The sequence below is a fragment of the Emys orbicularis genome, chromosome 2, assembly GCF_028017835.1.
Source record: "Emys orbicularis isolate rEmyOrb1 chromosome 2, rEmyOrb1.hap1, whole genome shotgun sequence".
Lineage (NCBI taxonomy): Eukaryota > Metazoa > Chordata > Testudines > Emydidae > Emys > Emys orbicularis.
The window spans coordinates 220,239,192-220,255,437 of NC_088684.1; the positions used below are offsets into that span (position 1 = coordinate 220,239,192).

At 43.8% G+C, this 16,246-nt stretch overlaps 1 protein-coding gene across 1 annotated transcript in view; it reads left to right on the top strand.

Annotated features, from left to right (window-relative positions):
- Positions 1–2,377: 2,377 nt before the first annotated feature.
- Positions 2,378–16,246, top strand: part of DYNC1LI1 (dynein cytoplasmic 1 light intermediate chain 1) — a 61,506-nt gene continuing 47,637 nt past the window's right edge. Inside the window, exons 1-2 of the mRNA XM_065398697.1 lie at positions 2,378–2,511; positions 2,764–2,837. Coding sequence (XP_065254769.1) covers positions 2,378–2,511; positions 2,764–2,837 — 208 coding nt within the window. The remainder of the gene's footprint in view (positions 2,512–2,763; positions 2,838–16,246) is intronic.

Consider the following 16,246-nt stretch of genomic DNA (forward strand, 5'->3'; position numbering starts at 1 on the left):
AAGGTCGCACTGCAAGTGCTTTTCTTGCTGTTTCCTTGGTTGCTTCTTTCTGACTATTCCCTGGCTGCTGCTTCTCTCTGGGCAGCTCTACACTACATAATTACTTTGGTATAACTATGTCGCCTAGGGGTGTGAAAAATCCACACCCCTGAGTGACATAGTTATACTGACCTAAGTGCTGGTGTAGACAGTGCTATGTCGGTGGGAGGGCTTCTCCCACTGACATAGCTACTGCCTCTGATGGAGGTGGATTAACTACACCGAAGGGAGTCAAGTATCAGGGGGTAGCTGTGTTAGTCTGTATCTAAAAAAAATCTTCGGTTGCATCCGAAGAAGTGAGGTTTTTACCCACGAAAGCTTATGCCCAAATAAATCTGTTAGTCTTTAAGGTGCCACCAGACTCCTTGTTGTTTTTACACGGAAGGGAGAGCACTTTCCCGTCGGTGTAGAGCATCTTCATTAAAGCGCTACAGCAGCACAGCTGCATCGGTGAAGCTGGGCCGATGCAGTGTTTTAAATGTAGACCAGCCTTCAGACAAACCTCCACTAAACAATGCCAAACTCCCTATGTTTATATTCAGTACCCAGCAAAACCCTTCCTCCCACATGGGTCTACTTTTGACCAGTCTGGTCTTGTGGGTCTGTGTTTTGGGTGGTGGCTCCTATTGTTTCAGTTATTTTACACCAAAAATCAGCGTAACTACTTGCATTTATCCTGAATGAAGGATGGCTATGATGTCCACCAGCTTCAACGATGTTTCACCCAACCTCCCTCATAACAGTGTATAAGGGAATGGTCAGTCAGAGGTGGGGTTGCAGAGCATTGGAAAGCTATTGATAGGAACATTTGAGTATAAAAAATAAGCACACATTTTAATTCAATAGAAAAGCACAGGACAGAAATAGCTTTTTTAGAGGGAAAAGTGGAAAAATTATAAATATATTTCTGAAAAGGGAACTGTCACTTTTAAATAGATTGGCATGTATGAATATATACACTAGGGTGGGGGTGAGGTGTATTGAACATTAATACATTATCCATGCAAAAAAAAAAAACCAACCTTTTTATATCTGAGGAAATGGGGAAACTCAGGAAATATCCATGTTATTTATGGGGGTCTGATGAAAACTGGGAAATATCCCCCAAATAAATTATATTTTTCCTTGCTCAAAGATGCTCATGACACTGAGAAAACCTGTATTCATTAAACCCCTTAATTAATTTAAGAATGTTTATTTACAAGAACATAAGAATGGCCATACTGGGTCAGACCAATGGTCTATCTAGCCCAGTGTCCTGTCTTCAGACAGTGGGCAGTGCCAGATGCTTCAGAGGGAATGAGCAGTCGAGTGATCCATCCTGTCACCCAGTCCCAGCTTCTGGCAGTCAGAGGTTTAAGGACACCCAGAGGATGGGGTTGCATCTCTGACCAGTTTGGCTAGTAGTCGTTGATAGACCTCTCCTCCATGAAATTATCTATGCTTCTATACTTTGTTCTGTTTTGCTGGCGTTCCATATTTCTATAAAACTAGGGGCAAAGAGGTGAGGAGGAATAATGGGTGGCTGTTTTGAGCACTATCATAGTGGATAAACAGTGGGCCAGCTGGGGAGAGCGCATTTTAAAAATTGTATGTTTTATGTCTTTCCCAGACTTTGTCATCTTAGAAGTAAGTGTGTTTTCTTCAGGACAGGCAGCGTGTTAAGTGTGTTACGTTTGGAGAATGTGTAGCACATTGTACATAGTAAATAACAATGACAATCATTCTGAATCAATGGGATGCGATTGGGGACTATGATTTAAAGAGGGGGGAAATTTTTTCTAGATCTTGCCTTCTTCGTTGGCCTCTCCCATGACTATCTTCTTAATAGGAAGCGTGGCCTGAGAACAGCTCACTCATGGGACTTGTGGTGACGGAAAGGAAATTGCCTCCCCTCCCCAGCATCTCTCTCCCAGGGAGAGTGGGTAACAGCCCTAGGTGTGGGTAGGGTGCACAGATGTTCCCATTTTATTGGGACAGTCCTGATAGTTGGGGCTTTGTCTTACATATGCACCTATTGCCTCCTGTCTCATTCCTGATTTTTCACACTTGCTATCTGGTCATCCTAAATCAGGTGTGTGGGATGCTGGGTGAGCCAGCCAGCCACCTGCCTGGGGACCGCAAAAAATCCTCCCCATCCCTTGGATAATCCCGGAGGCACGTGGGCGTGACTGGGCGCCCGGCCGCACACTACGCCCCACAGGCGGGTACCGGCCCCGCCCCCTCTTGGCCCCGCCCCCTTTTGAGCTCCCAACATCCGGGTACCTGTCAGCCGGCCGCGCCGCCGCCCGCTCTCTGTTCTCTCTCATTGAGGCGGACGGCAGGGAGCGCAGGGAAGATGGCGGCGGGGCGAGCCGGCTCCTTCGGTTCCTCTTCCTCCTCGCCGGGGCTCGGCGCGGCCGCCGGCTTCACCGCCAGCAGTAACGCGGAGCTGCGGGCGGGGGGCGAGGAGGACGATGGGCAGAACCTCTGGTAACCGCCCAGCCCACCGGGCCCCCGCCCCGCGAGAGCCTCCGCCCGGAGGGAGGGAGGAAGGGGGGGGGGAACACGACACAACTCCCTTCGCGGGGCCCCCTGTGAGGCCAAGTAACGAGGGGGGGCTGCTCTTGTCAGCGGCAGGCGCCCCCGGCCCCATCCCCCTAGTGCGCGCCCCCGCCCATCCCCGTGTCTGTGTGTTGGGGGTCTGGCCTGGCCCCTTCCTGACCGGGCTCTGTCTCCCCTCAGGTCCTGTATCCTCAGCGAGGTGTCCACACGCTCCAGGTCTAAACTGCCTTCGGGGAAAAACGTCCTGCTGCTGGGTAAGTCACCCTGGCTCCCGGGGAGGGCTCTGGTGCCGGGCGGCGCCCCAGTTGTGGGGAGGTGGGGCAGAGTTTACAGGTTGCCAGGGGCTGGGTTAGCGCCCCACGGAGCTGCTGCTGCTATTTGTTGGGCGGGGCAAGTCGTGCCCCACGTCTCGTAGCGCCTCCCCCCGGTGGGAGCTGGGGTTGCCCCCCTGAGGTGGTGGCTTTGGAGGAGGGTGGCGCTTGCCATCTGTCTTTCCTCTGGCGAGGGCGTGTTCCGCTGTGTTCGGGAGAGGCTCTCTCAGCATCTCCCTCATTCAGGCCGTCAGCACGGCTGGAGATTGTGGCCGGCCCGTGTCCATAACGCACAAAATCTGCGTCCAGAGCCCCTGCAGCGTCGGCGCTGCAGCTTCTTGTTAGCTGGGAGGGCGGGTAGAGGCTGTTTAGGGGACCCGGCTGGGTCCTGGCCACCATGTACAGGGCTTGTCAGCAGCATTATCATCATGATGATGTGCAGTAGCAGTGGCATGTCTCGCAGTGGAAGCGTCCAAACCCTGTCTTGCTTCTGGCTGTGCTTGGCACTTTCTGTGGCCTGAGGACGATCAGAGTTATGGGGGGGGGGAGGGGGAGAACTAGAAGCATGTAAAGGTAAATAACATGCAATCATGCAAAATACAGAAAACTTATTGTGTGGGAAGGGACAGATTGCACTTCTTGACAGAAAAGCTATTAAACAGAGCCAAGAACAGACAACTTAAGCCTTAGGGGGTGCATTGATGAATTTCTTGACTATCTTCTCTTACAACATACTAATACAAATCAGTTTGCAGAGCTGTATTAGGAAACCATGTCTCAAGCTCCTGGAAGAGGCAGCTCTTGTGGTCTCCAGTGAAGTGTGTGGACAGTTTGTCATGCTTATCTATTGGTTAATGTCCCTTGAGAGAGTGATTGAGATTAGTTTATTCAAAAAGAAATCAGTGTCCTTTTCCTCCGTCCCTGTATAAATTTAAGTGGGGGATTTAAGATGTCCAATATGGATGAAAATGCCATGTAAGGGTGAGGTGATATTGTAGTGGAACTGGCATAGGTCTTATTAATTTTTAAACTTGTTTTTTTTATTTTACATTGTGAAGTGGGATAGCGAGATTGATACTCCTTTTAACTGCCTCCTGTTCCTAGCTAGATTGTGGTTTTTGTCTCACATTTTCATGTATGAGATGACTGAAGTGGGTAGTTATCAGCATTTGTTTTGATGGTAAGCATCTTTTGAAAATTAAGTGGGCTGATTTATTCGTGCTGGACTGGGGAAATTTCTTTCCCGGTGTGGTCCTGGCTGCCAATATTACTCCTCCCCCCCCTTTCCTTGATTCTCTTCCTCTTCTAGCCTTAGAGCAGTGGTTCTCAAACTTTTTTTTTTTTTGCGGATCACTTGAAAATTGCTGAGGGTCTCGGCAGACCACTTAATGATCTTTCCAAATGTTGTTTGTACCGTTAGCTAATTATTGTAAAGAGCTTTGGATAAAAGTGCTATATAAAAAAAAAAAACTAACTTTTTTTGTTCTACAAATAAAAGCACACAACTCATATTTTAATATCAGTAGTCTTACCTTTCTAATGTGATGGATGTGCCCTCTCTCCCCCGCCGTGTCAGCCCCCGAGCTGGGCAGGGAAAGAGGGGGATCTCTCTCCCGCCACAGAGCTGAGGCTGGGAAGGAGGGCCATCTCTTCCCGACAGCTGCAGCCCTTGAGCTGGGGAAAGTTGCCTCTTTCTCTGGCCGCCGCAGCCCTGCACATCCCAAATTCCTCCCACCCTCTCTTCTCACCACATTGCCCCTTCCCACCTACCCCATATTTCCCCCAAGGCCACCACCTTACATGTGTGTCTTCTCCAGGGTCCACCCACCTAATTAGTGGAGCCACACCTGGGCGGCTCCACTAATTAGGCAGGTGGCCTTTCAGTCTCTTGTGTGCGGCTGCCCAGGCACGCACCTTAGAGGGAACTATCTGCGGACCACCTGAATGGAGCTCGCGGACCACTGGTGGTACACGGTCCACAGTTTGAGAACCTCTGCCTTAGAGCATATTGACCATCCGTTAAAGCAGTGGTCTTCAACCTTTTTTACGCCTAAGATCACTTTTTGAATTTAAGGGCAACTCAGGATCTACCCCGCCCCTTCCCCAAAGCCCCACTCCACTCATCCACCCCCCTCTCTGTCACTCACTCACCCTCACCGGACTGGTGTAGAGGGTTGGGGTTTGAGAGGGGGTGTGGGCTCTGGGCTGGGGTCAAGGGGTTTGCAGTGTGGGAGGGGGTTCTGAGCTGAGCCTGGGGTAGAGGGTTGGGATGCAGGAGGGGTGCAAGCTCTGGGAGGGAGTTTGGGTACAGGAGGGGGCTCTGGGCTGGGGCAGAGTGTTGGGGTGCAGGAGGGTGCTGGCTCTGGGAGGGGGGGTCAGGGCTGAGGCTTGAGGTGCAGGAGGGGGTGTGGGGTGCTGGCTCAGGGTTTGGGGTTGGGGTGTGGCCTCCCACTGGGCAGCACTTACCTCTGGTGGCTCCTGGTTGGTGGTATAGCGTGGCTGCCGCTAAGGCAGGCTCCCTGCCTACTCTGGCCCCTCGCCGATCCCGGAAGGGGCCAATGCACCCCTGCGTCCCCGGGGTGGGGGCAGGCGGGCGGCGGGCAGCACATGGCTCCGCACGCTGTCCCTCTGTGCAAGCACTGCCCCCGCAGCTCCCATTGGCCACAGCTCCCCGTTCCCGGCCAATGGGAGCTGCGGGGGTGGTGCTTGCAGGCAGGAGCAGTGCGTGGTGGAAGACCCCTGCTCCCCAGGGCTGTGGGGCACGTTGGCCGCTTCCAGCAGTGGTGTGGGGCCGGGGCACGCAGAGAGCCTGTCTTAGCGGCATCCCCGCTGCGCTGCCAGAGATGGCGATCGACTGGGAGATCCTCTAGGAAGATTTTTTTTTTAATAAGGATTTGGCGATTGTTGTTGTTGATCTTCATCATGTTATCTGTTAGCAGGATGCTTCCTAATGCATATAGCTAGCAAAAGTGGGAATGTGGAAATGGATCTAATAGATCAGAGACTAGGGCATACCTGACACTGATATCTCAATATCTGCTTCCTGAAAGCTTCTAGAGGAGTGGCTGTTTAGATTGTCATCTCCTCTGCTCACTTTAGTATTGAAGGTAATAGGAGTGGTGAGGTTTGCCAGTATCTCCTCTGGAGTTTCTTGCTGATAGTGGCAGGAAAATTTATATTAGACTTACGATAAAAGGGAAGTCTTTTGTCCCTCCTAGTGTAATTTTTATATACACATTGAACTAACTTCTGGAATGAAGGAAGGGGCAACTAATATTTTTAGCAAGTTGTCATACAGATGAACTGCAACATGTTGAATATCATGTAGATGTCTGAGTTCAGATATTCCAACTAATATCTTTAAGTAAATTGTGACGTGGATACAGTCAGTAGCATACAAAATTGTTCCAGTACGCACAAGGCAACTGATAGACTCCCTAACTTGTAAGGGAACAAACCAGCTGCTTCCTCTCTGCCCACCTATTTCTCTACATTCTCATAAAGTCTATCCAGCATATTGCCACTAAAATTCTCACCACCTGCTTTAACTATGTCAAATTCTTTGAAGCCATTCAATGAGTTCTGGTGCGTTCCATACTACGCTAAAAGACATTCCTAACTTCAATGGCTAAACACCTTTGCTCATGTTTAAACTGAATCTAGTTTCCCCTTCTCCATGTATTTAGCTCTGCTTGACGTTCAGGATGAACAGTCTTAAGAACCAGTATTTTTTTTTTTTTTTTTTTTAGCCTTGTTACCTCCACATTTTCTCTGAACCCCAAGCATCCCACTTTGCATGGCTAAACCATTTGAGTCTTTGAGAGTGAGACCCTGCTCCTGAGGAGTGGCTGCCAGGAGGTCTGGAGAGGGGAGGGGAGGGATCTCAAGCCTAGCTTCCACAGTCTCCAGCTAAGAATTTTACGTAACTGTAGCTAACTTATCTACTTACACTCTTCTGTTTTCATAGTGGGGAAGGAATGGGTATGGCCAATGCTGTATCTTCTCCTTCTTCAGCAAATAGTGTTTCCTCTGATGGAATTATTTCTGGATGACCTAGTGAGTAGCATTGCGCTTCAGAAGTCTAGTCTAAACTTGTAAAACTGTCACGAGAATGTACCATTCCAAGCTACAACATCTACTTGCCTGACCTTACTATGGTAATGAAAAACTAATGTGGTGTTCATCAAAATTTTCCTAGTCCAACAGATGAATAAAACTCTGCACGTGTGTTCTGATCACCTTTATCCATGGGTTGTTTTAAGCTGGTACTTGATAGCACTGTTCTGGCACTATTGATGATTGATCTCACTCTTTGTACTGTCTTGACTTAATTGATTTCTGTAGAATTTCAAGCTTCACTTTTAAATAAATAAATAAATTAAATAAAAATAAAAACATACCTCACCCCCACCCCCAACAAAACCAAACTCCAAACATCCTTCCTTTTCCACATGGAAAGAAAACCTTCTGAATGTGAACCATGTGTAAGTCTGCAGATTGAAATAGTATCTCTGAGGTATCTCATTCATCTCAGTGAGGCATTAACCCTGAACCCTAACATTAAAGGAGAAATATAATAAGACTTAAAAGACCTAGAGTCATAGCCTATATTTAGTACTAGGTTTGAAAATTCCTCACCAGTGGCAAAATAAAAACTTTCCCTGACTAGTGCAAGAATTCCAAATCAATGAGTTTCCACAGAAATAAGGTTTTGTTTTTACCTTTGTGGCTGCAAAATTTACTTTCAGAATATGAATTGAGGCAGTTTTCTTAGGACTACTAATAGACTGTTCCAGTTCCTCTTCTGCTAATAACTTTCCAAGCAGCAGATTTAAATTTTCCTCAATCCATTTCAGTGTTGTTGTTCAGAACTGTGTGAACAGTTATAAAATTACATAAATCATTTGTCACCTTTCTTCTGCTTGACCAGTAGTGGGTATTGGAGCGAATACCCACTACTGGTCAAGCAGAAGAAAGGTGACAGCCATTTCTGGAGGCAGACTCAAAAGTGAGGAATGATGAATATATAGGGTTGTAGGTGGGGACAGTGGTGGATATCCCACACACATTAAGTAGGGCAGGAGAGTCCTTTCCTTCCAGTAGGGAATTTGGGGTGGAGATTGGATATTATATCTGACACATTTGAATAAGAGGCTGATACAAAAGAGAGCCCCAGAACAGGGTCTAGGGATGTCATCAGGGCAGATCCCAAAGGGGGGACATAGCCTGCTTGCAGATTGATCACAAACCAGATTGAGGTGGTTTGGCTGAATATTCAGTTTATGTTCATCATTGACTATCTTATTGCATTGTTCGAACATTCAGGTACTAATTTTATATTTGCCAGCAATATGCAGAGTATTGGAATGGCCATTTCACAAGGTTTTTATTGGTCATCTTTGTTTCAGTGGCAGAGAAACTTTTGGCTGTTTCATCTTTAAGGACAATTGACCAGATTGTCTCAAGTGGTTGGCTGCATGATGTGACTGTACCAACCTTGAAGGGCAGGGTCTAGGGATTGTTTCCTAATAAAAATCCCAACATCCTCTGATGGACCCCTCCCCCCTATCTTTTCATATTGGCCTCTAGTTATTGGATGCCCCCTCTTCAACCCTAAATAACAACTTTACTGCTGTTGATTGATTTAATAGAAACATCCAGGTATTCTAGAGTTGTGGGTAGAGCTTAATTGCAGTAATATTGTTCTTTCCCAATATGACCTGCTTACTTTATATCATGTAGTACTTTAAAAATAGAAACATAGATCTTTTAGCCCTTCTCTCAAGAGCATTATTTTTAATAACTTTAAAAAACTTCTAAAAACAGCTCAAATAATACATTAAAGAAAGATACATTCAATACAGTGAACTTAAATTATTTGAAAAAAATGTTACTTACTTTGCCTTACAAGACAGTAAAGTTGTTTAACTTATTTGTTAAATTCTATTTAGGTTCAGTGTAACCTATATATTCAGAATTTACATGATATGGTGATGGTTTTTATAGAAGTGCCCAAGATTAATCAAAATTATGGATTTTATTCTTTGTCTTCTTACAAGTAGTTGATGAAACACTAAATTTGGCTCATTAACTTTGTGCTTCGTGAAAGGCCTTTTTCAGTGGCATGTGTAGTTTATCTGAAATCCATTGTATCGCTGACTGTAGGCTTTATTGTTTCACCAGTGCAGGGCTATTTGGGTAGAGTGTTATATTTTAATTATTCTTTAAAATAGTTGTAGTTCACATAACCTGAGGCTCAAGAAGATGGAGACTTGTGCTACCATTATTATAATTCTTATAATGCTGTTCTAGTATCCCTTTAGTTTCAGGCATGCCCACAGCATGGGGAGTAAATTTCATTTCTGGATTTTACATATTTGACCCCTGAGGCTCAGGCTTGATTGTTATGATCTACCAGCTTGGTAAAGGGAGGTTGAGTCTCTTCTGTTTCAAAGGTCCCTTGAGGGTAATCTGCGAAGAGGGGAAAGAGTCTGGGCCTATTCTTACTGCTTTAAGAAGCATACAGAGTCCTAAAAGGCTTTTTTTTTAAAAATTCTGCTAATTTCTTGTCAGGACTATTAAGTGTAGTCTTTCCTGGTTTTGCTGCTGGACTTTGGTTTTAGAAATATGTATTGTGGACTCTGAGAACAATACCAAGTTTAACAGTCTGAATGAAAATAATTTCCCCTTTCATTTTCACTTGTGACATGTCATTAAAAATTTTAAAAATCATCATAGTCCTGTCAGTTCTCAAGTCATCCATAGTGTCTAAAAAAGACAAGCTATACAAGACCTGAATTTTTTCATGTGGGGAAAAAAACCAAATCAAAACAGAAAATTACATAAACAAAACATCTTTCAGGCCTTCTACATCATAAAGAAGCAAAAAGGCCTGTCTTTCTTTTTTTTTTTTTTTTTTTTTTTTTGAGACTTAAGAAAGATTGTTTCTGTCATGTAGAGCATTGTCAACAACAAAATGTGAGAGATGCTTGATTTGGGGAAGGAGGGAGAGTTTTTCCTTTTCCCTAGTATCAGCAGCCTATTGTCTCTCTTCTGGAGAAGGCTGTCAGCACAACGAAATTTACAAGTCTCCAGTTTTGCTTGCCGCTGCAGTCCCTAACAAGGATTGAGGTCAGTGAGATTTCAGAACAAAAAAATCAAGGTAAGGGATAATTAAAAGTGAAGATGTACACACTAGGCTGGGCAAGGAATAGCAGACACTAGATAAGGCGGAGAGATTGTGCCTCAGGGAGGGTGGATGAGCATGCACTGCAAACTAGTGGTCATGTCTTACCCAGAGCCTGCAAAAATATGTGGTTGGGGAAGTAGGATCCGGGGCAAAACTTCAGTGGGAAACTTGGCATGCCTGGCTACTCCCAGCAGTCAGAAGGGTATTGTTCTGAGCGTTGCACTTGGATGCTGTTATAGGATGCCTTCCTATATAGAATAGAAATAAAAACTAAGTAGTGGGCAGGGCTGTTTACTCTACTTGTAGCTTTGGATGGGTTTGTTTACTCTTTTGAAGTAGAGGTATTTTTAGCTGCTCTACAACTTAGAGTTTGACATGAACCTTTCAAGCCATGGATGCAGTTCTTGTTGGCGGAAGCTGTTTTGAACTGAAAGCTTCAGCAGCATACCTGGCTGTGTGCATGAGAGAGATTTTCTTTTGTGGGAGGGGGGCACAACCCATTTTGAACTGTATTGGGTGCAGGAAACACCTCACTCTCTGTTCTCCAAGTGATTGACCATTCTTTAACATCTAGAGATGAGAAACAATGTATGAAAGTTAAGTATTTTTACTGTTAAAGAGGCAGTGCTTGGCCTTAGCTAACTATGACCTTTAAAGATGAAACTATTACCTCAGTACCAGAATTGACTGTGGGAGTCAGTGCAGAGCACACATGTGAGCTGGCCAGCCTGTCACAGTTACGAGACAGGCTGCAGTATGTTGTATAAGGTGGGGCTTCCCATGACGCTCTCTCAAATATAATTGAACATGTTGCTGTAATCTAGTCTAGATGTTACACAGACATGGATCACAGTAAATTGAAGGAGTGAAATGTAAGCTTCCTAAACAAAGATAGAAAAATGCATTTTGGAGTGCTGCTTCTGTTTGTGTCTAGGTGTAGGCATCAGTGAAATAAGACCGAAAGTATACACCACTTCACAGTCCAGAAGGCAGATGCTCTTAATAGAGGTGCAGTTGTAGTTTCCGATAATTAATCAAAATGCTTCGCCTTACTTGCATCACCAGGATTAAGTTGAACCAGCTACTTCTCATATAAGCTCTTATTTCTTTCAGACAAGTGTCACCCACCTGCCCAACATCCCCTCTTTATGTAAGGGGAATGCATGATTTCCCTCCTCTTTTAAACAGACTTCCAGGATAGCAAAGATGTTCTAAAATCAGTCTCATGAATAGGTCTTGTTCCTCCAACCTCCCAGTTATTATTTTAGTCCTATCAGCTATTTTTACTGATGCTTTCATATGGTCAGACTGTCTAATTAGAGCAGTAATTCAGCAAAAAATAAAAACTACAAGAAGATATTTGCTTCTGATTCTGCCTTTTGTGGTTTGGTTCTTCAGGATGCTGTTAATCTTTAAGTCTGTTCCACTGCACTTTCCCTCTCATCTAGGGTTTTTACTGCTTGTTAAATCACAGAGATACACTTTAAACTGCTGGAGATGCTACCTGTATGAATAAGACCATTTCTTACCTGTGAACTTATATAGGGAACAAGAGATCTGAGTTCTGTTTCTGACTTACAGATGCGTGTGACTTCTCTGTTCCTATTTCTCCATCTATAAAATGAGAGTTCCTGTCAGGATCTTTGATATTTAGTACATCTTTGTAAAGCACTTACGACTTCTATTGAGCCTTCAATCCCAGGATCTCAAAGTATCATAGTTACTTCAGTCCGGAGGACCTCTTCCTATGCTAAAGTTAGATACCGCTTCTTTTTATTATGAAAGTATGGTCATATATTTATGAAATTCTTAAGCAGTTTCTGTTTGAAGTTGTGTTCTATTTCATTTTTGTCTTGGGGCCCAAAATACCAGCACAGTGCCCTCTGTATGAGACTGTCATTATAACTCTGCCCTCTTGGACTGTTTTGAAATCTTTTTAGGAAAGAGCACAAGTGAGAGAGCTGTTTTTTGTTGTTGTTTTTTTTTATATACAGAATTTGAATCAAATGCATCAATGCAGTGAGGGATAGCTCAGTGGTTTGAGCATTGGCCTGTTAAACCTAGGGTTGTGAGTTCAATCCTTGAGGGGGCCATTTAGGGATCTGGGGCAAAAATCTGTCTGGGGATTGGTCCTGCTTTGAGCAGGGGGGTTGGACTAGATGATCTCCTGAGGTCCCTTCCAACCCTGATATTCTATGATTCTATGACTGTTTACTTTTATAACTCCTACAGATATCTGCATGCTGTGCATCAGTTCTGACATTATAGTCGAAAAAAGGCTGCTGCAGGCAATTAGAAAGTTTTGGGCAGCTGATAATTAACCGTTTCTCACCTTCCACAAAGAGCAGGCAGCTTGTGTTCCACACTCACCACTCCTGGATCCTACTGAGCACCAACATTCATTTTTGTGCTCCAAGTGATTGATTGGTATGACACAGAATTCTTTGTAAACATGTGTAGGGTCTGCTATCTAATGGAAAGTGGGAAAACAGCTTGCCACGCTTAGAGATTTTCTGAGAGAGGCTCATCATTAGACAAGTCATCGTGCCCAATCATCTAATCTTGTTTAAGATTGCAGTTGGTCTCTCCTCCCTCCCCAAAACAACCCCCCCTGCTTTCTTGATGTGAAAGTGCTGACACAGGATCCACTTCTACTTTCTTGGTTTGCTCTACCTGTTTAAAGCAGGGTGGTATAGGTTGATCAGAGGAAATTTTATAGGAGCTCTGTCATGTAAGTATCTCTCCTAGCATATGTTGCAACCCTACCTCGCTGTAATTGTGAACTTCATATTGATTCTCTTTATTCTGAATTTTTTCCTGTCTGAGGTTCATTTGATTTAGTGAGATGTGTAATTTTTGGTTGGGCATTCTAAATCAAATACTGAAAAGAGATTGACAGAGGGTGTCTTCAAAAGGCTGTAATACCTACCTGGTCACAATCTGATAAGGGTTGGTTGATTTGGGTATTTATACTATTGGTTGCACTGTCAGTGTTCTGGTCACTTACTAGTGCAAGTTACCTTAAAGCATTTGATATTCACTCGACTTTCCAAAATGTGCATTTTTTTGGTTTGTAGATAAAGCATTCTGTTTTCTTTAAGAAGATGAACAAGACAACTCATGTTGTTTAGCTGTAACTGGGAGTTGACTTCATATGAGGCCCTGTAGCAAATATAATTGTTACACAAGTTATTTCTTGCTAATGATTCACCCTCCAAATAATGCAATTTGAAAAATGGGTGGATGTTTACTAAAAGTCTCCATGGATAAGGTGGAAGCATTTGCAAGTGAAAAATGAAAAGTATTTTTAAACTCTGATGGAAGACACAATTATTGATTGTTGTTTCTGTAAGTCTTTTATGAAGAAAATTGCTTCCCACATAATCCCCCAAAACTGTTTTCTTGTGCTGTGCCAGCTACCGTTGACTTTTCTGTGTCTACTCTAATTCAAGACAAAATTATTGGAGTGGTCCAGTAAAAATAAAATACCAGTTCATGCTGAAGCTTAACATTGTAGAGGTGACTTTAAGGTTTCAGGAATAGGGTGTAGCTTTTGTACAGTGCTTGCTTATCCCCTTTATGGTGTAAAATGTTGTCTATAGAAAGGACATTCTGAAATTTTGTCTGTGCAAGAGAAAAATGGCTGAACTTTGGCAACTTCCATCAAAAGTATCGTTTTACTGGTGGTATTGATGTATAAATGCTAGTATTGTAGACTGCTCAAGTGTTCAGAGAATGTTTTCATGACATAGTAAATATCTGCAACTTGTCTAAACTACAGGTCATTCTGTTGCTAGTACAGTTGGAGCTGCAGTGGTAAAGAAAAATGTTTATGAATTTTCCTAGTGTAGACAATATCTAATAGTCTTCACTACTAGTATGCCATTAAAGCAAACAAAAAATAGCATACGAGAACAGTAGCTGATTACCCCTAAATTAAGAGTGCTCTAAAATTAGTAAAACTAAATGACGACTTTAAAATAATTATCATGAAGCCTCCTGTGCCACCACCTTTTGACAGACAAGTGAAGCTACCGTCTCACAGAAGGCAACATGACAGAATGACAGGTTTCAGAGTAGCAGCCGTGTTAGTCTGTATCCGCAAAAATAACAGGAGTACTTGTGGCACCTTAGAGACTAACAAATTTATTAGAGCATAAGCTTTCGTGGGCTACAACCCACTTCTTCGGAGCTTATGCTCTAATAAATTTGTTAGTCTCTAAGGTGCCACAAGTACTCCTGTTATGACAGAATGAATCATTCAAATCTTGGCAAAATTATAGCAACTTCAGCAGCATATATGCTTGCATAGCAGCTTGTAATAGAAAGTCTTGCCATTTGTTCATGAGTGACAAATTTAGGAAGCCCAGCTGAAAATTTGCAACAAAGAATGTAGCCATGGGTACTCCATTCACAAATGGTGCGGGAAGCTTGAACTCTTTCTGTGGGAGACAAAAATTTTAATTAGAACTAGCTGCTATACAACAAAATAGAGATCCTCACTTGGGGGGGGGGGGGAAATCAGACTTTTTGAAGTTGTGAAATCTGATTTCTTTGCATTTTTGGAGAAATGGCTCTGCTTTTTGCTAAATTTAGAAGCAGTGGAATATCAGTTATATTTTGGCTTTTGCACTAGCAAAACTGAAAGATGTAACTTCCTGAAAGTTGTAATTCCCTGTTCTTACTTGTCTAAAATTTCTCAATTTTTCCTTTTGGTCTTAAAGTTTTTCATCCTGAAATGTTAATTAGATAAGCAGGACTTTTATAAAATGGAAAAATTCTTTTGGCACAAAACTAAACCCAAAACCAAATTTCAAAATTATAAACTTCACATGACTTGACTCACTGGGGAATGTAATTTGGGGTAAGTTTGAAATATTTGTAGCTAAGGCCTTATCTACACTACGGAGGTAAGTCAACCTAAATTACGCAACTCCAGCTACGTAGCTTAGGTCGACTTACTGCAGTGTCTACACCGCGCTGCGTTGATGGGAGACGCTCTCCCATCGACTTACCTTACACTTCTCATTCTGGTAGAGTACTGGAGTCAACAGGAGAGCAATCTGAGGTCGATTTAGCAGGTCTTCACTAGACCCGCTAAATTGATCCCCAGTGCATTGACTGCAGCAGCATCGATCCCTAGTAAGTGTAGACATGTCCTAAGATAAGTGACTAAAATGCACTGTCTCACTATTCTGTGGTGTTATAAATGTAGCCATGAAATGCCTGCTTTATGTGCAAAAGTCAATATAATGTTAACTATGGAACTTCAAGTGGCACTTCCATAATACTGATTCTTATAATATCCCTGAGATGGGGAAACTAATTTATTGAGAATAATCACTGGCAGCATTTGAAGCAATTGTATTCGTAGGATCATGCTGCAAGGCTCATTGGACCTCCGGGCTTCTTTGGGATGCGTAGCTAGTGTGAGGGAACGAAGAGAACATCACCTTTTGGGGCATTATTCTAATTGATTTTCATTGTAGATGTGCCCAAACACTTAAATCTTGGGCATAGTGATAGGAGACACTAACATAATTTTATATTTTGGCTGGAAGTGGGTAGGAAGGAAGGTGTCACAACAGTAACCTGTTTTAAAGCTGTGTTCTAGGTTTTTCAGGGGACCAAGTTTCCCCTGGCTTTATAAAATAAGGATAAAAGAAACAAATGTGACCCCATTAGATTGTCTTACCTGAGTAGTGTTCCATGCTATCATACTGATATCCACAATCCAATACCTGCCCTGCTGAGGTGTTCACTGCCTCTCTGTTCTTGGAGAGTTTTTTCCTGTGCTTATTTTAAGCCATAATGAGCCTGAAAATGTATCCTAACTACATACATGAAATTATAACCTGTAACAGTTACTATAACATCACTATAACAACCATGCTCAGTGCATCATGATCCTTCTGAAGACACCTGACATGACAAACTTTGCATTGGATACCACACAATCATTTTACAAGGATGAACATGGGGGTGCTGGGTGTTCCTCCGAAGTACAGAGTGTCACAGCGGGCTCTGGGGCTTGCCTCGCTCCTGCACTCCAGCCGGGCAGCGGGGTCAGTGGCTGCTCAGTGCAGCTTCCGGAAGCAGCGGCATGTCGCCCCTCCAGGTCCTACGTTTAGGGGTAGCCAGGGTGCTCCCCACACGGCCCAAG